Source organism: Dermacentor andersoni, chromosome 7 (genome assembly GCF_023375885.2).
Source record: "Dermacentor andersoni chromosome 7, qqDerAnde1_hic_scaffold, whole genome shotgun sequence".
In the NCBI taxonomy this organism is placed as follows: Eukaryota; Metazoa; Arthropoda; class Arachnida; order Ixodida; family Ixodidae; genus Dermacentor; species Dermacentor andersoni.
The window spans coordinates 13,567,621-13,590,350 of record NC_092820.1 but is presented as its reverse complement, the minus strand read 5'-3'; the positions used below and the strand labels follow the sequence as shown (position 1 = coordinate 13,590,350).

Genomic DNA, 22,730 nt, shown 5'->3' with positions numbered 1-22,730 from the left:
ACTGACACGAAGAATAAGCGTTGAAGAAGACAATGACACTGGGAGGAAAGGTGCAAACACAGCACGCTCAGTGTGGTGTATGTCCGATATGATTTGATCCCTGCCACGTTCCCAGTTATACATTATATGTTGCCAGTTATCAACGTTGTTGTGCCGAACTTGGTTGGTTTATCGCCAAAAATAACTTATTTCAATGAACCAACAATTTGGCTGGACCTGTACATCAGAGCATTTATTTATTTATTTATTTATTTATTTATTTATTTATTTATTTATTCGTACACCCTCATGACACAGAGGGCGCTACAGAGGCGGTGGGTACAATGCAAATTCAAAACAAAACAATAAAAGAAATTTACAGGAAAAGACAACAACATTAGTTCGCGAAATAGACAAATTTTGCAAACAGAATTTGCACTTGTCGATACGAAGCAACATAAAGTTGGGCAAGTTCGTATGGATTCTAGGTACGGAAATGCAAGCACACAAAACATGGGCACAAGAAGAATGAAAAGAATGGTGTTTCCGTTTTCTTTTGGTCTTTTTTTGTGTATTTAATGTGCACACCTTTTCTTACCACGGCCTGTCCGTTTTTTTAGGTCCTCGTTTTTTTATTACCAAAGTACCGGCATGCACTGAAATCACAAGTACGGAGCTCAATTTATACAATTTGCGTTTTGCGGAACTCACCCTTCTTTTTTATTGGCAAAATACAGTCAATGTCGTGACGGGGCTCACCGTTTTTCATTTAACGGAACTTATTTTTATGGTCTCTGCGTACTACGGAAACCCCGCCTTACATCTACTGAAAAGTGTCTGGCAACGCTTCGCCCTCATTTTTCACTGCTGCTCGTACAACTAAATTTGCAAACATAATTATCTGTCAAGAAGACTCCTGCCTTTGCCGCACTTCTCGCTGTGCAAGGCCCAGGCAGTCACTCTCAGACTTCTGCAAACAAGCACTTACCCGAGCCCCGCGGCGCTGCACACAATGCACCCCGAATGGTTTCCAAGCCCGGACTGTACTTTGTGGGGTGATTATGCGGACTTGCAACATGTCCTGTGGGGCTGCGCCTCTGCCGGTCCCCCTTTCACCCAAGAGGAAATGATGAGGCTAATTAGAGCCCAGGATCAGACCTCTCAAATCCTGGCAGTCCAGAAGGCTCGCGAGAGGGCCGTCAGGTTTCACCTGATGGTCCCCGAGTGGGCCTAGCCAGGTGACGTTGAGTTTGCTTACGACTATAGTGGACCAAATAAAGTTGTTTCACTCACTCACTCACTCACCGCAAACTGAAGAATTTTTTTTTTACCGAGAAGGCTAACCTGAACGCACTTATACGCTCCGGGCTCAAAAGAGCTCTGGGACTTTCGCGCGGAACGAGTACCGAACTCCTCAACAAGTTAGGACTTCATAACCTTATAGATGAGCTCATTGAGGCGCATTCGATATCACAGATTGCAAGACTCTCCAACACTAAGCCAGGGTGCAAAATTCTAGATGAAGTAGGACTGCTGCCTCGAGGAGGAGACGTCTCTAAGTTCAAAATACCCGAGGAGGTGGCGACACAATTACTTGTGGACCCCATACCTAGAAATATTCATCCTGTCCACAACAAGGGCAAAAGGGACACCAGGTCCAAATGCATTCTGGGTAAACTGCACTAATAACACAGCTTAGCTCTTTTTCTCGATGCAACTAGTTATGGATCGGGCAACCGCTACGCTATTGCCGTGGTCGATGAGAACGGTAAACTAATAAGCGCGGCGTCACTAAGAACGATCTGTAAGAATGGTACGTACGATGCAGTAAAATGCAGCGCGATGCAGTACGTAGGCCAAGCAGGCCTACTGGCCCGGCCGGGCCACGATGGCGGAAACGCGCATGGAAGATGAAGACGCTACCGGATTAGAAGAGAATGAGGAAGATCTTGGTTGGCAAATTGTGACAAGCCGAAAATTTCGCTCCACCACAAGGATTGCTGGCGATGGGAAAACATCACCGCAGAGCCAGCAAGAGCAAAGCAACAGCAGCAAGAACAAGGGACCTACAACCACTATGTTCAAAAACCGGATTGTCAAGGCATCAAGGATGCCCAATTGCCCGAGGAGCACAGCAAAATCATCATCCGCCCATGAGGAGGTCTCAACTTGAGCAAAGTGAGCACCACAGCGATAGGCGTGGCGATTATTGAAGCATCGGGCCTGACTCCGCAACAAGCCCGAGAGGATGTCGTTTGCCCTAACTTCGCGCAAAACATTGGGGTGGTTAGTACACCAGATCCCAGTCATGCTGCCAGGTATGTGTGAATCAGGTCAATAGTTATAGTGGAAACCGAATATGAAGTGAACGCCTACGAGACAGCTCCGCATACCACGTGTAAAGGGGTGATTCGGAGAGTTGACCTCAGGGACAATCAGGCCGCGAAAACGAACAACATTGTGCATGAATTTAACCCACTGGCATTGGCAGCCAAACGTATTAAATCCACGGGTTCAGTTATACCTCTGTTTGATGGGCTCAAGGTACCCTATTATGTCAGATACGGGTCGACCCTTGTAAGGTGCTACCTGTATAGGAAGCAGTTTGATGACTGCTATGCTTGCGGAAAGATTGGACATCGATCAGATGTATGTCCATCATCGGACGTGGTACAGTGCAGAAGATGTGGAACTCAAAACCCTGAGGACAATCACATGTGTGTGCCTAACTGCAAATTCTGTGGAGGGAACCACCCAACTGTAGACAAGACTTGCCGACAGCGGTACCAAAGTCCATACGTGGTGCGAATTCGACGACGAGAACGCAACAGATCTGCATCGGCGGCGACATCATCTCAGCTGCAATGGGATGCCCAAACACGCGCTTAAGCAGCCCCACACGCTCAAGACGCCGTTCGCCGTCGAAGGGCAGAAGCCGCTCCATATCACGTGAAGTGCCGGTGCGCTTCGAAGGAGGAGGGCAAACGCCTGGCGACAAGAGGACATCTGGAACAACCTGAGGCGACAAAGTGAAAGGTACTATGAGGGCTGCGGAGAGCGGTGCGGGGCGGCCGGTCGGAGATAATGATGCCAGGGTAGAACAGCTAATTAAAGAAGTAACGTATCTGAGAAAGGCAAATGAAGAACTTACTAAGCAGGTTGTAGAACTTCGCAAAAACTCGCAGAGTAGCTCCACGAAAGTAGCAACAGCCAAACCGGTGAATAATGACAACAGTCAAGATGAAGAAAACCACCAGCTCCAAAGAAGCGGGCAATAAGCCCAGTAGAAACGACAGTGTGCTGTGCTTTGGAAGAGATCAAGGAGGCGATTAAACAACTTAGAGATGCCATAGATAAAACTACCTTCAAAGTTGATAAGTTGTGGAAATGGAGACTGACTGCTGAAAAGAGGCTTACCGAAGTAGAAGCGCAACGCGAGGACGACGAATACCTACCCTCAGAAGCAGAAAGCGTCAGATCGCTCCCTGGCGCGCCGGGGGGTTCTAGGAAGCGTACTCTAGCGGGTAGCAGTAAGGCGGGTTCTATAAGCAATGGGAATCAAGCAGGGGGAGCTTTACCGTGTGGCATTGGAATTGCCCAGGATTTTATCACAAAAAGGCACCTCTCATGCAAATAATAAAAACCTCTCCAGACAAACCGAAAATGATTATGCTGCAGGAAACCTTCGCGGATAAGATCAGCCTATCCGGATACAAAGCGGACATGCAGGGGCAAAGTGCCGGGTTGGGGGCTAGCCACGCTCGTAGATAAGAAAATACCTTACATAAAACATGATTTGCGCCTTGGACTAAACAAATTAGAATACTAACTTGTGGAAATAATTTTGAAAAGGAATAGAATAAAACCACAAAGCCTCTTTTGTCTTAATGTTTATAGCAGCCCTAGCGACATGAAACAGAGTTTCAGGGCATTTCTTAAACAGATTTCAACGCCCCACATCAAACCTGGGGATATCGCTGGAATACTAAGAAAGGGGATGGACTCTGGCACCTAGCTACAGATCTTAATCTCTCTTTCATCACACACCCAGCTTATCCCACTAGGTGTGGTACATCTACATGCAGGGACTCCACCCCAGACCATACTTTTGTATCAAATTTAGCGAACGCTGGCTGTAATAACTCCAATATTGACCTGGGTTGTGATCATTACATATTACAAATACTATTGGAAACACAAAGTAATGAGATAAAGCACTTTTAACTACATTGACTGGGATCTTTTTCGGAAAGCAAGGAAAAGCAGAGCTGAGACAGAGACAGGAGAAAAGAAAACACTCCAAACTTGGACCACTCAGCTGAGGGAAGATGTAAAGGCGGCAACGAAGGATATTACCACAGAGGAGAATATCGAAATTATGGACAGTAGGCTGGCGCACTTGATTGAAGCCAAACAATCTATGTTAAAAACATGGAAAACGCAACGGCTGAACAGGAGACTCAGGCAGCGCATAGCATTGTTGAAGGGGGAGATTGAAGAACACTCCAGAAATTTACAGAAACAACAATGGGATGAGCTTTGTAATTCCGTAGATGCTCGAATCGGACGTGATGGAAATCGGAACTTACTTAGACATTTGCTTCATGAGGACGACACGAAATCTAATAGGAGAACTGCAGTAGCGCGACTCATCCATCGTGAGAGTCAGGACACAACGGAGGAGCCCATTCTGGATCGGCTCGCAGCTAGGTATTTACCACTTAAGGATAGCAATGAGAGTACATACCTGCCTGAATATACAGGGGAAGACTGTGAGCCTACGAATCAAGACTTCACAGAAAGCGAAGTTCGCGCAGCCCTGTACGACCTCAACAGTAGATCTGCTGCCGGTCCAGATGGCATTTCCAATAGGCTGTTGAAAAATTTGGGCGATGATTCTATAAATATTTAACAGAGTATTTCAACGAATTCTGGAATAACGGTGATTATCCGAAGGAATGGAGAATTGCTACCACAATTCTTATTCCCAAACCAGGCAAGCAACTCAATCTAGATAACCTAAGACCCATATCGTTAACATCATGTCTGGGCAAAACCATGGAGCGTGTCATACTCAATAGACTAAGTAGTAGAAAACAGAAATGTTCTTCCGCGTAACCTGATCGGTTTCCGTCCTGGACTTTCAACTCAATATGCAATGCTTTTAATCAAACATCACCTTATTCTTTCTAGCCCGCTACATATGAGAGCTCTTCTAAGCCTAGATGTAGAAAAGGCCTTTGATCGCATCAAGCACAGGGCCATATTGGATATCCTCTCCGAGATGGGATTGGGTAAACGATTGCACAATATAGTCAAAGCCTTTCTCGGTGGCCGTTCTGCTTGTCTCAGGTTAGGCGAACTCCAATCGACAACGCTCAAACTTCGGAATCGTGGGAAACCACAAGGGTCTGTCCTATCTCCCATGTTATTTAATTTGGCAATGTCAAAAATGGCTCGAGGTCTCGCGCAGATTGAGGGTATCCACTTTGCTATATATGCAGATGATCAAACAATCTGGAGTGCCGAAGGTAATATGGGACAAACAGAGACAAAACTACAGGAAAGCGTTTATGTGGTGGCAACAACACTTGAGGGTATGGGACTGAACTGCTCTACTAAAAAATCAGAACTATTGGTACTACGGAGCAGTAAGCATGGGCGCAAGCCGAACGGATATATCCCAGAGGAAGAACCCCGCATTGACATATACGCAAAGAATGGAGAACCAATCAGGCAGGTGGAGGCTATTAGAGTGCGAGGACGTCTCCTACAAGCGAATGGATCTAATTGCAGGATGATACAACACATCTCTAACAAGTCAGAAGAAGTCATTAGGCTTCTGTGTAGAGTTACCAACAAGCATAAGGGGCTAGGAGAAGACAGTGCCATAAGATTGGTACATGCATTCGCCTTTTACCACTTCTCGTAGGTGGCTGGCATGCTACAATGGGCACAGGCTGATAAGAACAAGCTAAACGCTTTAATCAGACGACTTATAAAGACTGCACTAGGACTTCCCATCAGCACGGCCAATGATAGCTTATTGCGCCGAGGGCTGCATAACACACTAGAAGAGCTAGCTAAGGCTCAACAGGTGGCCCACCAGGAGAGACTAATGGGGAAACGACTTGGGAGGGCGCTACTTGAAGAAATTGGCGTGGAAATTAACAACCACATTAACGAAGGAGAATTATTAACACAATTACAAGCGGGACCACGAGAAACAATAAAGACGACCCCGATCCCTAGGAACATGCACCCGACACATAACCTCGAGAGACGGAAGGCAAGGGCGAAGGCACTCCTTCAAGACATAGATCAACATAAGCAACAGGCGGTGTTCGCTCACGCTACCTGGGTTAAAATAAGGATGCGTATACCTCCGTTGTTGTAGACACTCAAGGTAATATACGGGATGCCATCACCGTCTGTACCAAGGACCCAACAGTAGCAGAACAAGTAGCAATCGCCTTAGCCATCCGGGCTAATCGGTGGACACATATTTACAGCGACTCTAGAACAGCCATACGCAACTTTACCAACGGATATATGACACGGATAGCAACAAAATTATTAGAGAAGGTCAACAGTGAAAGGATTGAAATCCGCAGGTTTCCTGCACATCCGGGGGTGGTGGACGGAGCTCGGAGAAACCTCAATGAGGTGGCAAATGAAGCAGCACGAGGGCTTTCTAGCCGTGCTCTTCAAGACCGAGCAACTAACACTTCACCCGGCTAACACAGGGATCGATTGTTAATATACAACGAAATAACGAAGCATTATTATTTAAGCAAAAGGAATTGCCACACGGTAAGCTTTGCAGAGCCCAAACGGTCACATTACGTTTGCTACAGATAAGAACCTACCCAAGTCCAGATTTTATTAGCAGGATCTATCCGGAGAGGTAAACTGAAACCAACTGTAATAAGTGCAATGGCATCATTACTCTTGACCATATGCTTTGGCAGTGCACCTCGGTCTTCACAGACTGTGACAAGGAACAAGAATGGTGGCGACAAATGCTACACAGCGAATCACTCTCTGACCAATTACGGGCAGTCCATAAGGCCCGTGATGTGTCTGAAGGGCTCGGCCTGATAGTCCCAACGTAGGAGCGGCCCGCGTCAACCTAGAGTTGACCTTCAGGACCAAATAAAGTTCTTTATACCATACCATACTAGGAACGATCTCAATTCATGCAGCTGAAGAAGCAAGCATAGTACTTGCAATTACAGTGAGGAGAAGCTCCAAGATTTTCTCCGATTCCCTTACAGCTATTAGGAAATACTCAACCGGCCTCGTCACAATGGAAGCAAGCAAGTTACTTATACATAGTCTTAATACTCATAATTACGAGCAACTAGAAAGCTCACATCTAGTCTGGTTTCCGGCTCATCAGTGCCACTCGGTCAGCCACAATGGCTGAAATCCTAACGAGCAAGCTCACACTGCTGTGCGAGATCACACATGCCGCGCATCATATCACGAACTGCTCCAGGATGACTTCGGCTCCTACAAAGACCCACTTACTACTTTTCACGAGATCAGCTCACACTATACCCTTAGAAAATTTTTTATAGATAGTCTATAGACATCTATGAAATCTATAGACTGTCTATAGACATTTCTTTAGACTGGTCTATAGACAGTCTATAGACTTACGGCTATACACTTTTTATAGACTAGTCTATGAAAAGTCCGAGTTTATAGACTGTCTATCTGCTGTCTGTAGAATAATGAAAATTCATGTTTGTGGACAATTGTCTGCATAATGTCTATAGACAAGTGTATAAGCTTACAGTTCTACATTTGTAGGCTGAAGTCTATAGAATGTCTATAGACTATCTATACATTATTCCTATAGACCAGTCTATAGACAATCTATAGACTTATGGCCATACACTTTTCATAGACTGGTCTATAAAAAGTCTGAGCCTATAGACAGTCTATAGACTTATGGCCATACACTTTTTATAGACTAGTCTATAAAACTCTGAGCCTGTAGACTGTCTATAGAGTCTATACAAACGTCTATAGACTATCTATAGACATTTATTAGACTTCAGTCTACAAAAATAGAACTATATACAGTTCTGCTTTTGTAGACTGGTCTATAAAATCATCATCATCATCATCAGCCTGGTTACACCCACTGCAGGGCAAAGGCCTCTCCCATACTTCTCCAACTACCCCGGTCAAGTACTAATTGTGGCCATGTCGCCCCTGCAAACTTCTTAATCTCATCCGCCCACCTAACTTTCTGCCACCCCCTGCTACGCTTCCCTTCCCTTGGAATCCAGTCCGTAACCCTTAATGACCATCGGTTATCTTCCTGCCTCATTACATGTCCTGCCCATGCCGATTTCTTTTTCTTGATTTCAACTAAGATGTCATTAACTCGCGTTTCTTCCCTCACCCAATCTGCTCTTTTTTTATCCCTTAACGCTACACCCATCATTCTTCTTTCCATAGCTCGTTGCGTCGTCCTCAATTTAAGTAGAACTTTTCGTAAGCCTCCAGGTTTCTGCCCCGTACGTGAGTACTGGTAAGACACAGCTGTTATACACTTTTCTGCCAAACGCACCCCAGCCCATTTTTGTTCTTCTGATTATTTCAGTTTCATGATCCGGATCCGCGGTCACTACCTGCCCAAGTAGAAGTATTCCCTTACCACTTCCAGTGCCTCGCTACCTATCGTAAACTGCTGTTCTCTACCGAGACGGTTAAACATTACTTCAGTTTTCTGCAGATTAATTTTTAGACCCACGCTTCTGCTTTGCCTCTCCAGATCAGTGAGCATGCATTGCAATTGGTCCCCTGAGTTACTAATCAGGGCAATATCAACAGCGAATCGCAACTTACTAAGGTATTCTCCATTAACTCTTATCCCGAATTCTTCTCAATCCAGGTCTCTGAATACATCCTGTAAACATGCTGTTAATAGCATTGGAGAGATCGTATCTTCCTGCCTGACTCCTTTCTTTATTGGGATTTTGTTGTTCTTTATCGAGGACTACGGTGGCTGTAGAGCCGCTATAGATATCTTTCAGTATTTTTTCATACGTCGTCTACACCCTGATTCCGTAATGCCTCCATGACTGCTGAGGTTTCGACTGAATCAAACACTTTCTTGTATTCAATGCAAGCTATGAAAGCTACGAAAGCAATGAAATCAATGAAAGGTACGAGGTGAGGGCCCCGAGTTTGGTCCTCTTGCCGATTCACCAAGGGCAGCGGCGGCAGTCAGCCTAGGTACCAGTGGGATGGCTACTCAAGTAACCCCTCCTCACGTCGTCGTTGACTCACCCCCGACGCCAGATTCCTTTCACAGAGACACATTCGAGGATGCCGAGGACTGGCTCAAATTTCAAGCGCGTCGCCCGGTGTAACGGTTGGGACGAGACAAATAAACTCCGGTATCTGTACTTCGCGCTGGAGGAATCTGCACGCACGTGGTTTCAAAATCACGAAGTGTCGTTATCGTCGTGCAACGACTTCTGACGAGAGCTGCTTGCTACGTACCCGAGCACGGACAGCAGAGAGCGGGCAGAAGCCGCTCTTCAGGCGAGGAACCAGCGGAACAACGAAAGTGTGACTATGTACATTGAGGACATGACCCACCTCTTCCTCCGAGCCGACCCAAACATGGCTGAGGACAAGAAATTGCAGCACCTAATGTGCGGTGTGAAACAGGAACTCTTTGCCGGCCTGCATCGTAATCCGCTCCGCACTGTAGCCTAATTTCGATCAGAGGCGACAAACATGGAGAAGACGCTGCAGCACCGTGCGAGGCAGTACAACAGAGATGTAAGCGTCGCATCATTTGGCGTTGGGTCAGGAGCCCTCCCCAACAACATGGACATCCTATGCGAAATGGTGAGGTCCGTCTTAAGGGAAGAGCTGCAGAAACTGCAGCTGGCCCAAGGCCCTCCTACGGTGTCCTCAATTGCTGATGTCATACGCGAAGAAGTCCGGCAAGTAATTTGGGAGTCAAAGCCTCAGGTATGGCCCCGCGCACAGCCAGAGCGTCAGCCGCGGATATCGTACGTCCAAGCTTTACGTCAGGACCTAGGACGTGCGTGCGACTTTGGACGAACGCCCACATTACCCCAGGTACTTCCTCGCAATAGACCGCCCATGCCAGAAAGAAGCCCACGTAAAAGCGATGTATGGGACACTGCAGACCGGCGTCCCCTCTACTACCACTGTGGAGAGGCTGGTCACCTATACGGGGAATGCCAGTATCGCCGAGTAGGACTGCGTGGCTTCTCTGTGAATGCGCCTTGCCCTCGAAACGGTGAGCGCCCTTCTGAAATTGAAGCTCTTTTATCTACGCGCCAAACTATTCGGAACCGCCAGCAACATGAACCTCGATCGGCAGCGCCTATGCGTCATAGGTCGCCCAGTCCGCGACCCTCTTCCATTTCACCGAGGCGTCGCTCACAAAGTCCGCGACAGGAAAACTAGAGCCAGCGACCTGTGGAGGCAAGGCCGCTGACGCCCGGAACACCGAAGGCCCTCCATCGCCAATCCGACAAGACGACGGCAGTGACGAAACGACGACAAGTGCATCGATGACGCCGTTACTTCCGAGTTGCGCGTCATCATCGATGACTTCGAAGTGACTGCGTTGATAGACACTGGTGCGGACAATTCAGTTATTAGCAGTGTACTCGCCAGAAAATTGAAACAGGTATTCACCCACTGGACCAGATCTCTAATGCGTACAGCGGGGGGACACTTAGTCGACCCCGTAGGAGTGTGCACCGCAAGAATCGGAATTAGAGGCTTTACATACGTCAGCAGCTTTATTGTTCTCCCTGAGTGTTTCCGTGATCTGATACTGGGCACGGACTTTTTGTAAACAAATGGCGCAATTATTGACATGCAAGAATCACGCGTGTTGTTTTCCACAGAAAGTGTTGTTACCATTTCTGATACAGAAGAGCCACATATTTCCTCTCTCCGTATTGTGGATGAACACGTGAAGGTGTCGGCACGGTGCAGTGTGACTGTCGTTGTAAGGAGCGACGTATTTCGTGACTATGAGGGACTTGCAGACGGAAATATCGGGCTGCTACTGGAAAAGCAAATATGCGTGGCAAGAGGCCTAGTTCACCTGCGTAACGGATGTGCGGACGTCCTATTGACTAACTTTGGCAATGAGGCACAACACGTGGCGAAGGGAGCAGCCATAGCGTCTCTTCATGACTATGCACAACTTGCGGATGTGTCAACCCTCGATGCAGCATCACCAGCTTCTGTAACTTTAGACAGTGTCCTTACCTCTAGCGACATTGACTGAGAGCTGTCATCACTACAAAGAGATAAGATTGTGAACTTGGTCACAGAGTTTGCAGATTGCTTTTCGACTGCATCGAAAGTCCGTCGTACTCCCATCGCAAAACACCGCATGTGCGCCATTACCCGTACCGAGTGGCTCCCAAGGAACGAGAATCGATAAGAATCAAGTACAGGAAATGCTCAAGGACGATGTAACACAGCCATCCAATAGCCCGTGGGCATCTCCGGTAGTCCTGGTCAAAAAGAAGGATAACACCCTACGATTTTGTGTTGATTACAGGTGTTTCGTAGAAAATTTTTCTAAAATTGCCGAACCACTCACGCAACTGACAAAAGAAGATGTGCCTTTTGTGTGGGAGAAAGAACAAGAAGACGCCTTCTCTTAGCTACGACGGCGTTTGCAGAATCCTCCTATACTTGCCCATCTTGATGAAACTGCTGAAACGGACATCCATGCCGACGCGAGTAACGTTGGTCTCGGTGCCATACTTATTCAGTGGCAGAATGGAGAAGAAAAAGTCATTGCGTACGCCAGCCGTACCTTATCGAAAGCCGAGACAAATTACTCAGCTACAGAAAAGGAATGCCTGGTGGTTATGTGGGCCATCAGTAAGTTCCGGCCATACTTATATCGCAGACCGTTTCGAACCATAAGCGACCATCATTCATTGTGCTGGCTGGCGAACCTCAAGGACCCTTCTGGAAAACTCGCTAGATGGAATTTGCGTCTACAGGAGTATGACATCACGGTCGTTTACAAGTCCGGTCTCAAACACAATGATACTGATTGCTTATCACGCCCACCAATCGAGGTTAGGTCGCCTCAATACGAGCACGATTTCCCATTTCTTGGGGCTGTGAATACGACGGAAATGGCTCATCATCAGCGTACTGATCCGGAATCACTCCTGCTCATCGAGTACCGGGAGGGTCGAAAAGTGAAAGTGCCTCGAGCTTTCGTCCGCGGATTGTGTTTGTACGTACTCCGGAACAAGGTCCTCTACAGACGAAACTTCGAGCACAGTGGTGAGACGTTTCTACTTCTCGTACCATTATCGCTGCGAGCTGAAATCTTAGAAGCTTGCCATGATGACCCTGCAGCGGGCCACTTAGGCGTTAGTAGGACTCTAGCGAGAATCCGCCAGAAATATTACTGTCCGAAGTTGATAAATTCAGTGCAGCACTATGTCAAGTCGTGCCGAGATTGTCAAAGACGCAAAACACCGCCACTCAAACCAGCAGGTTTTCTGCAACCGATACAGCAACCAGCAGCGTCGTTTGAACAAATAGGAATGGATTTACTCGCACCATTTGCCGTTTCAACCCCAGGAAAGCGCTGGATTGTTGTGGCAACCGATTATCTGACCCGGTATGCTGAGACCTCTTCTTTTACAAAAGGAACCGCCATTGAAGTGACTCAGTTTTTTGTCACACACATAGGGTTACGACATGGTGCACCTAAGGTACTCATAACATACAAAGGAACAGCTTTTGTGGCCCGTTTGATGCAGTCTGTTATGAAACTACCACATACTGCTCATCGGAAAACCACAGCGTACCATCCGCAAACAAACGGCCTGACTGAACGGCTCAATAGAACGCTCGCTGACATGATCTCAATGTACGTGGACGTCGAGCATCGACATGCGACAGTATTCTACGATATGTCACCTTTGCGTATAATACTGCAGTACAAGAGACGACACATTTTACGCCATTTGAGCTTGTTTACGGTCAGACAGTAACAACGACACTAGACGCGATGTTAGCTGTAAACAACATCACCGAAGACGACCCTAACGTTAGTGAGTACATAGAAAAGGCAGAAGAAGCACGGCAGTTAGCAAGGCACCTTATCGTACAACAGCAATAAGTCGACGCAAACTGGTACAACCTGTCGTGTTTCCGCGTCGAACGACACCGTCTTGAGCATGAACGGGAACGAACCCCCGCCTTTATTTCTCCGTAGTATATATACATATGTGTGCATGTCACGCATGCGCAGGGCATCGCATCAAGGACCGTGGCATGGCAAGAACTAAACACGATAACACAGCAACGATTATGCCACATCTCCCCTTTTCCAACAAAAAAACAACCAACTAAATAATGATAAACACAGTCAAAAGAAAGGTACTGCTTTACATTCAGAAATCCCGTAACGGTCTGGTTTTCTTACAGCTCTGCCGAATCGTGTAACGTATTCGCCTGGTACCTGCAGCGAAACATTACCCCGATCCTGTATGGGGTCCCTTAGGAGGGCTTGGAAGTTAGGCTGATCGCTAACTTCTGCATTTTCCAGGCTTGGGGGAAACTCGTATGTCTCGTTGTACGAGTCTGGAATTCTGCTTGGCGCTTGCTTGACTAGAAATTTCCTGTTGCGTTCGATCTGGATGCCGCTCTCTAACGCGACGACATACGACCGCGGCCGTTTAGCCCGCTGACAGATGACGCCTTCCCGCCTGCAGTCCTTGACCCAGACAGAATCACCGGGTGCCAATGGGACAAGGTGTCGGGCCGCATGACGGCGGTCATAATTTTGCCGCTGCTTTTCCCGGACAACTGCATCCTTCTTCCGTACCTCTTTCAGGTTGGGTGTCTTTGGTACCAGCCTGTTCGGATGGAGAGGCAGGGTTGTACGAAGCCGCCGCCCCATGAGCAGCTCCGCTGGCGTCTTGCCTAGTGGTCCCGGGGTGTCCCTGTACGCTAACAGAGCCAAATAGGGATCATGAGACTTTAGCAGTAGCCCTTTTACCGTTTTCACCATTCGTTCTACCTCTCCGTTTGCCTGCGGTTACCTAGGGCTACACGTCACACCTTTGAATCCATAGGCCTTCGCGAACTGCTTAAATTCTTCACTGACAAATTGAGCTCCGTTATCCGTGACAAGCACTTCGGGTATGCCGTGCCTAGCGAAGACATCTTTGACATGACCAACAACACAAGTGCTGGTGAGCGATTCCAGTAAACACAATTCTGGAAATCGAGATAGAAAATCCACTAAGAGCAAGTAGTTACGGCCGTTGAGATGGAAGATATCTGCTGCGACCCTTTGCCAAGGTCGGATAGGTGTCTGGGTTGGGATCATTGGTTCACTCGGCTGTTCTCGGAACTGCGAACACACGCGGCAATTGACAACCAAAGAAGCTAGTTGAGAGCTCAAGCCCGGCCACCAAACAGACTCCCTTGCTCTCGCCCTGCATCTCACAATACCTTGATGACCTTCGTGAAGCAGACTTAACATTCTATTCTGGAGCGAGAGGGGCACAACGAGGCGAGTGCCATGCATGAGAACCCCTTTACACACGCTCAATGTTGCGCGATACTGCCAATATGGCCTCACAACGCTTGATACCGAAGTTGGGCCCGGCCAGCCTTCACGAAGGTAACGGCACAACGTACGGCAGGTCTCATCCTTTGCCTGCTCTTCAGCGACCAGTCTAAAGTGATCCGATTCACCCAACTCGGATAACGCACCAGTAACAAACGAGTTTACTTCATCCACAGAAAGGAAGTTCTTGGTTTTTTTGCCCTCGCACTGGCGCTCTAGAAAGTGCATCAGCAATTTCCAATTTTTTCCCAGGAACGTATACTACATCAAAACTGAATCGCATCAGACGCATTCGGAATCTCTGAATGCGCGGTGGTACCAAATCTAGAGGAGTCTTTCCTAGCAAAGTCACTAGCGGTTTGTGATCCGTCTCCAGCCTTATGTGTAGTCCACGCACATAACCCTCGAGACGCTCAGTCGCCCATGTTAGAGCTAGGGTCTCCTTTTCAATTTGCGCGTAGCGCATTTCTGTTCGAGTCAGTGATCTTGAAACAAATATAACTGGCCGTCTTTCTTTGTTTGGTTGTACCTGAAGTAAAACTGCACATAAACCGTACGACGACGCGTCTGCAGAAAGAATGGTTTGATTCCGTGGATCAAACTTTGCCATACACCTATCAGAACAGATAGCGCGTTTTATGCTGTCAAACGCCATCTGCTGAGGCGTTGCCCAAATCCACTCCCTGTGCTTGTGCAGCAACTGACGTAACGGCGCAGACGTCTCAGCTAAGTCTGGAATAAACCGCGAGCAATGATTTGCGAGACCAAGGAACCTCCGCATATCGGCAACATTTTCTGGTGGCTTCATATCAGTGATCGCTACAACTTTTGCAGGATCTGGCAGTATGCCATCTTTGCTCACTCGGCATCCCAAAAAACATAGCTCTTTTACACTGAACTGACATTTTTCACGATTCAAAGTGATGCCGGCTTCCGTCAAGCGTCCTAAAGTCTGAAACAATCTCTCATCATGCTCTTTCTGTGAAGAACCAAAGACTAACACATCGTCCATTAAGTTTACGACCCCCGGCATTCCATCAAGAATTTCACACATTTGCCTTTGAAAATATTCAGGAGCAGAGGTTATGCCAAACGGCAGGCGTTCAAAGCAATAACGTCCGATGGGGGTAATAAACGTGGTCAATAGCTGACAATCCTTGCTTAGCTTTACCTGATGGAATCCCGAGCTCGCGTCAAGTTTAGAAAACACAGCTGCTCCGCTTAGTAACCCGAGTGTCTCATCAACAGTGGGGAGCACAAATCGCTCACGTTTTACCCACTTATTGAGTTGGGTTAGGTCAACACATATTTGCACTTGCCCGGACGGCTTCAAGACGGGCACTATGCCAGCACACCACTCGGTTGGCCCTTCGACTTTACGAATGACCCCGTTCTTTTCCATTTCTTCTAGCTCGCGTTTCACGCCGTCCCTCAGCGGGATGGGTATACGACGAGCGGTGTAAATGGCATAGGGCACCGCGTCTGCTTTGAGATTAATACAGTATTCTCCTTTCATGGTACCCAAACCGCAGAACAAAGAGGGGAAGCACGTTTGCACAGCTTGGTGGATCGAAACTTCGTCTACAAATTTCACTATTCCCAAAGCTTCTATTGCTGGCAAGCCTAAAATGACATTACTCTCCGAGTTAATGACGAAAACGTCCTGCCTAACCAAACATCGTTTCCACAGAATGTCTGCAGTGAACTGTCCTTTCAGATCTAACACTTCATTGCCTGGCCCTTTTAAAATTACGTTGGAACGCTGTAGAGTCTTGGGTACGCCAGGAAATGATGCTGGAACAACGTTTTCCTCTGCTCCTGTGTCAATCTTAGCAGACACTGTGACCCCATTAATAGCGACCTGAACAAAACGTGCTCTTGCAATTGTGCCAGCTAAAGTCCCAACAAAATAGATGGCACACTCTGTTTGCTCACTCAATGTAGCTGTCCGGGGAACACTGCACAAATCTACCTCGGATGCGCTTGCTTCGGCGATCATGAAGTTCTGCTTTTGTGGGCAGACCGCGGCGAAATGTCCCCGTCCTTGGCACCTGTAGCAGATTGCCCCCCTTGCAGGGCACGATGACGTTAAATGACGGGCCCTGCCGCAAGCCGCGCACTTTCGGACGTCTTCTTTGGCCCATTGGTCCCCTGGACGTCCCCGGCTTGCTCGTTGATGAATTCCGTCGACCTCTACGCTGGCTGGTTGGTGGTATGGACTGCTGTGAAGTTCCTGTTGTTGTTGCTGTACCGCTTCCTTCATCCTTGCCTTTGTCAGTGCCGTTTTCAGAGTTAGTGCAGCGTCCATATGTAGGGCCTCGGACAACTTTGTGTCACGTAGTCCAACCACGAAACGGTCGAGGATCATCCGTTCTTTCATCACGCCATAGTCACATTTATCTGCCAAAGTATGTAGGGCCGATACATACTGGTCCATCCATTCGCCTGAAGCTTGGTGGCGACGATGAAAACACGCACTTTCGTACACCAAATTGCGCATGGCAATGAAGTAGGCGTCGAAACGTTTTTTCACCACTTCATAGTCCTTTGACTGTTCTTCCGACAGCTCAAAGGTCTTGAATACGTTGCGTGCCTGCCGCCCCATGGTATACAGCAGCGTGCGTACCTGAGTCTCTTGAGTTCGCTCATTAAGGCCGGAAGCAAATCGATAATCATTGAATTCTTGCACCCACGCTGGCCACTCTGACCTATTGTCAAAGTTGAAGCTCGTTGGTGGCTGTACTGGAAAGAGCTGGCGCGAAATACCACTTTCCTCACGCGCCATGGCTCGAAGCTCTTGTTTCGTTATCGTGTCCGAGCCGAGGACGCCAACGATGAAGGTCGGCCGTACCTGTATCTTCTCACGTCACCCGTGGTTCCACCCACTTTGCGAAGGCTACTTCTGACACCATGTCGTGTTTCCGCGTCGAACGACACCGTCTTGAACATGAACGGGAATGAACCCCCGCCTTTATTGCTCCGTAGTATATATACATATGTGTGCCTGTCACGCATGCGCAGGGCATCGCATCAAGGGCCGTGGCATGGCAAGAACTAAACACGATAAGACAGCAACGATTATGCCGCACAACCTAGGGCGCAGAGAGGTACAGTACAACCCCGGAGACAAAGTGTGGGTATGGAGGCCTGTACGAACGCCCGGTCTTTCGGAGAAGTTACTGCGCCGTTACTATGGCCCCTACAGAGTACTTCGCCGGTTAAGTCCCTTAAATTACGAGGTAACTCCTGAAGGCCAAGTCGGCTCCACACGACGCAGGACTCGCCCAGAGGTCATACACGTAGTACGGCTGAAACCACACCACGAAAGGCATTAACAGAAGTTGCACGTACGATCAAGCCTAGCAACAGCCATCATCTGACTACTGTCCTTTCAAAGCAGTTGCCCTCTCTAGACATTTTCTACGCATGGGGCAATGCTTCTTCGGAGGGGGCTAATGCCGCCAGCATTGCGAGAAGAAAAAGACGATCGACACATCCCAACTGCGTTTCAACGAGCCGCCACACCGCGAACGTCAAGCAAAGCACCGCAACGCAACGCTGGGCCGGTGCTGACAGACCGGCGGCTCGTGCGCGAGAATCGAATGATTGGCACGCGGCGAAGAGGAGAACGACGTTCGAAGAAGCGAAGCTCGAGGGACGTTATTGTTGTTGTTGAGTATTCAGTCGGTTTTTGTTGACGGGCACAGGTTCGCCCAGAATAAATTAGTTTTCGTAGAAACGGCTGTCGTAACTGTTGGTTACAATATAACGGTTGGTTATATTCCACACCTTTCTCTATCACCTGATTGATAGTGTGAATGTGGTCTATTGTTGAGTAGCCTTTACGGAATGCTGCTTGGTCCTTTGATTGACATAAGTCTAAGGTGTTCCTGATTATATTTGCGATTATCTTAGTAAATACTTTGTAGGCAACGGACAGTAAGCTGATCGCTCTATATTTTTTCAAGTCTTTGGATCAAGTCTTTTTTCAAGTCTTTCAAGCCCTTTCTTATGGATTAGGATTATGTTAGCGTTCTTCCAAGATTCCAGTGCGCTCCAGGTCATGAGGCATTGCGCATACAGGGTGGCTAGTTTTTCTAGAACAATTTGCCCACCATCCTTCAACAAATCTGATGTTACCTGATCCTCCCCAGCTGCCTTCCCCCTTTGCATAGCTCCCAATGCTTTCTTTACTTCTTACGGCGTTACTTGTGGGATTTCAAATTCCTCTAGACTATTCTCTCTTCCATTATCGTCGCGGGTGCCACTGGTACTGCATAACTCTCTATAGAACTCCTCAGCCACTTGAACTATCTCATGCATATTAGCAATGATATTGCCCGGTTTGTCTCTTAACGCTTACATCTGATTCTTGCCTATTCCTAGCTTCTTCACTGCTTTTAGGCTTGCTCCGTCCCTTAGAGCATGTTCAATTCTATCCATATTGTACTTCCTTATGTCAGCTGTCTTACGCTTGTTGATTAACTTGGAAACTTCTGCCAGTTCTATTCTAGCTGTAGGGTTAGATGATTTCGTACATTGGCGTTCCTTGATCAGATCTTTCGTCTCGTGCGATAGCTTACTGGCATCCTGTCTAACGGAGTTACCGCCGACTTCTATTGCACACTCCTTAATGATGTACACAAGATTATCGTTCATATCTTCAACCCTAAGGTCCTCTTCCTGAGTTAAAGCCGAATACCTGTTCTGTAGCTTGATCCGGAATTCCTCTATTTTCCTTCTTACCGCTAACTCATTGATCGGCTTCTTGTGTACCAGTTTCTTCCGTTCCCTTCTCAAGTCTAGGCTAATTCGAGTTCTTACCACCCTATGGTCACTTCAGGGCACCTTGCCGAGCACGTCCACATATTGTATGATGCCAGGGTTAGCGCAGAGTATGAAGTCTATATCATTTCTAGTCTCGTCATTCGGGCTCCTCCACGTCCACTTTCGGCTATGTCGCATGGAGGAAGGTTTTCATTATCCGTATATTGTTCTGCTCTGCAAAGTCTACTAATAGTTCTCCCCTGCTATTCCTAGTGCCTATGCCATATTCACCCACTGACTTGTCTCCAGCCTGCTTCTTACCTTCTTGTCTATAAAATGTCTATAACCAAATGTCTATACAAATTGGTATAGACGTTTGGCTATAGACATTCTATAGACTTCAGTCTACAAGAACAGAACTATATTTTCCTATACATTTTTTTCTATCGCGTTCTGTAGACATTTTTCAACAAACAAGAATGTTCATTAATCTATAGACATTCTAAAGACACATAAATTTTATAGACAAGTCTACGAAGAGTGTATAAGGCCACAAGTCCATAGCTATCTGCTATCTACAGTTAGTTTACATTTTTGTTTAGATGTGGTAGCAAAAAATTTGAAATGTATTTATGCATGTGCACCTGTTGCTTTTCATCTGCACTTATGCATTAAAGTTAGTAGATTAATAATGCTCCTGAACCAGCTATACTCTCATATATGTTGAATAAACAGACAGAATTAAGTGCTGATTCATGCAGTGCAAAAAATAATACAGATGCACCGGCAATTCACTAGCTGTTTTTATTGCCCGATATAATAGCTGAAATTCTTAAAATACATGTCTTATGCTATTATGGAAAGAGACTAAATATTTACACTACTTCCCCTTGGCAAGCATGGTTGCCAGGCTGGCCTTGACCTTTGTGTCATTAGACACAAAGGTGATGCAGGTGTATGCTGCAAATAAGTAGATGCAGCAATATGAGGCAAAAATAAGTGTGTATTGTTTGTATGTTCATTAAGCAGCTTAATATATGTGCTCAAACCATCTAAGCAAAATACTTAATGCGGTTTAGCTATGACTAATGGCTGCTTGTCACTACAAATCAGTACGATTATAGAATGTTTTATTTTATGGTACAGTCACAACTGCTGCTCGTGCCAGCAACAGTGTGTTCCCTTTTATGACAAGTTCATATATGATGCATTATTGTATTTATCCCAAATGATATTTAAATTTATTGCTGAAATGTTACCCAGTTGGACTGTCTGTACATTTTTTTTTTTTGACTGGTAGTTAAATGTGCCTGTGCAGAGGGATATGCTCAGAAGATGTGACTGGAGTATTCACATTGTCATGCGAAAGATTGTAATTTATTTTAATTATTACACACTTAAAAGTCTTTCTCATACTCCTAAATGAATGGGTCATTGGCCATAACGTCAACAGAAGGCAGATGGATTGATTGTATTGATGTGGTCACTCACTTTCTTACGGATAATGAGGCCTCTTGGGCACGCTAACAGCTTTCCAAGTTAGGTATACCACATGAGCACCCGAAATACCACGCGAGCACTTTGTGTCATGGGGCGACAGATATGCACTTCCTAAGAAAGAAAACTGATACTATAGTTCGAATGAATGCTATCACAGTAAATTATTTAAGGTGGTCTCAAAGATCAAACATTTGTGTAGGCTTTAGAGGTTCAGGACTTTTAGTTGACGCAAAAAAACAAAACAAATTGAGTAAGAAATGCCATGTCAGTATGCATGACTTTCATTATTTTTTTTCAATAAATAGGACCAATTTTTCTCAACATTTTATGAGGTGAAACTTTTTAAAAATATATTTAACAGAGAGATTATCTGCAAACTTTGTATGACATATAACAAGACAGCATGCCTATGTGGTCATCTTAAAATTCCCCGATATTTTGATGTTTTCATGAAAGTTTTCTGGCAATCTATTACATCTGCATCTTAAGTGCAACAAAAAATATTGTGGTGTAATGCTTGCCAGGTACAGCCAGTCCATAATATTTAGATAAAACGAAGAACACATCAGTCACTTGATATGCAGTATTGGATTCAACTGAATTGAATCGCTTGTTTAATAAAGCTGACAAGGGCTTGGGCAAGTTCGTAATTGATGGGCACACGAGTATAACACGGAAGACAAGAACACAGAGACACACAAGTAAAGCAAATGCAACAGCATGACGGAAAACTATTGAATGAGTTATTTTTAGGGTTCCATAGTAGTTTTCTATATAACTTGCTCTCATCACTTTTGCCTCTAGTTAACTTTGTTTTCCTCTGACTATAGGCTGCATGGCAATATGAATCAGTGCCATTATGATGTTTCGTTATGTTACAGTATGATTAGCAGTTAGAATACCGCAAAGGTCGCCTGTGCCAGCAATGGTACGTTTCGAAGAATAAAGAGAAAATCAGACATCCACCCGTTCCTACAAAGCAAACCCGTACGGGTTTCCTTTGTAGCAATTGCTACGAACGGGTGGGTGTCTGATTTTCTCTTTATTCATTGCTTCTCTCCACCTTGCGGGTCTACTACGTCAACGATACATTTCGTTTCAAGACAGGTTCATGTGACACACAGTGTACTTATAAAAATAAAAGAAATGCGAGAATCCCAAACGATCCCTATAATAATAATTGCTGAAACAAAGACGCAGCTGGACTGTGCACATTTTTCAGGTGTTAATGCAATATGCCCATGCCGAACGAACATGCTCAGCATAGTGACTGCCGTTTTGAACAATCACGTTAAGAATTGCAATTTATTTCTGCTTAGAACAGTCTGCAATGTTTCTTTTCTCATACTTCGAGATGAATACATTTGCCACACTTTCCGTAGAATGCACATGAATGGGGGTGTATTGATAAGGTTACTTATCAACTAAAACATGTTACGATCTTTTAGGTGTGTTGATAAGGGTAGAACAAGTGTAATGTCCACCAAATTATTTGAATAATCTTCGCGTTATCTTCTAAGAAAAGGCCAGCAAATGGATAATCTGGTTCTTTTTTTTGTACAACGCATATCATATACAATCTGTCCAAGACGACGGCACTAAATGCAACAGTAATGAAAACCGGAACACCTATTACGCATGACAAGTGCTTCACACCATGCACGATTGTCACAATGCGAATATGCGCCAGCAGCTGCCTAGTTATTAACAGCACGTAAACTGCATAACGCCGAGGCATCGAAAGGTGCTTAACGCTTTTCAAATAGCCCTAAAGATAACTTCTGCTGCTAAACTGTTTATAAAAAGAGAAAAAAAAATCTCCCATCTACTCTCAAGTGTCTTCAGT

The 22,730-nt window shown here is 46.2% G+C and overlaps 1 protein-coding gene across 1 annotated transcript; it reads right to left on the bottom strand.

Moving 5' to 3' along the window:
- Nucleotides 1–12,516: 12,516 nt before the first annotated feature.
- Nucleotides 12,517–17,402, bottom strand: LOC140219515 (uncharacterized). The gene is made up of 3 exons (XM_072289354.1): nt 16,553–17,402; nt 13,519–13,992; nt 12,517–12,533 (listed from the first exon to the last, which is right to left on the bottom strand). Exons 1-3 carry the CDS (start codon nt 17,400–17,402, stop codon nt 12,517–12,519), a joined length of 1,341 nt encoding a protein of 446 aa, XP_072145455.1.
- Between the last annotated feature and the right edge of the window lie 5,328 nt (nt 17,403–22,730).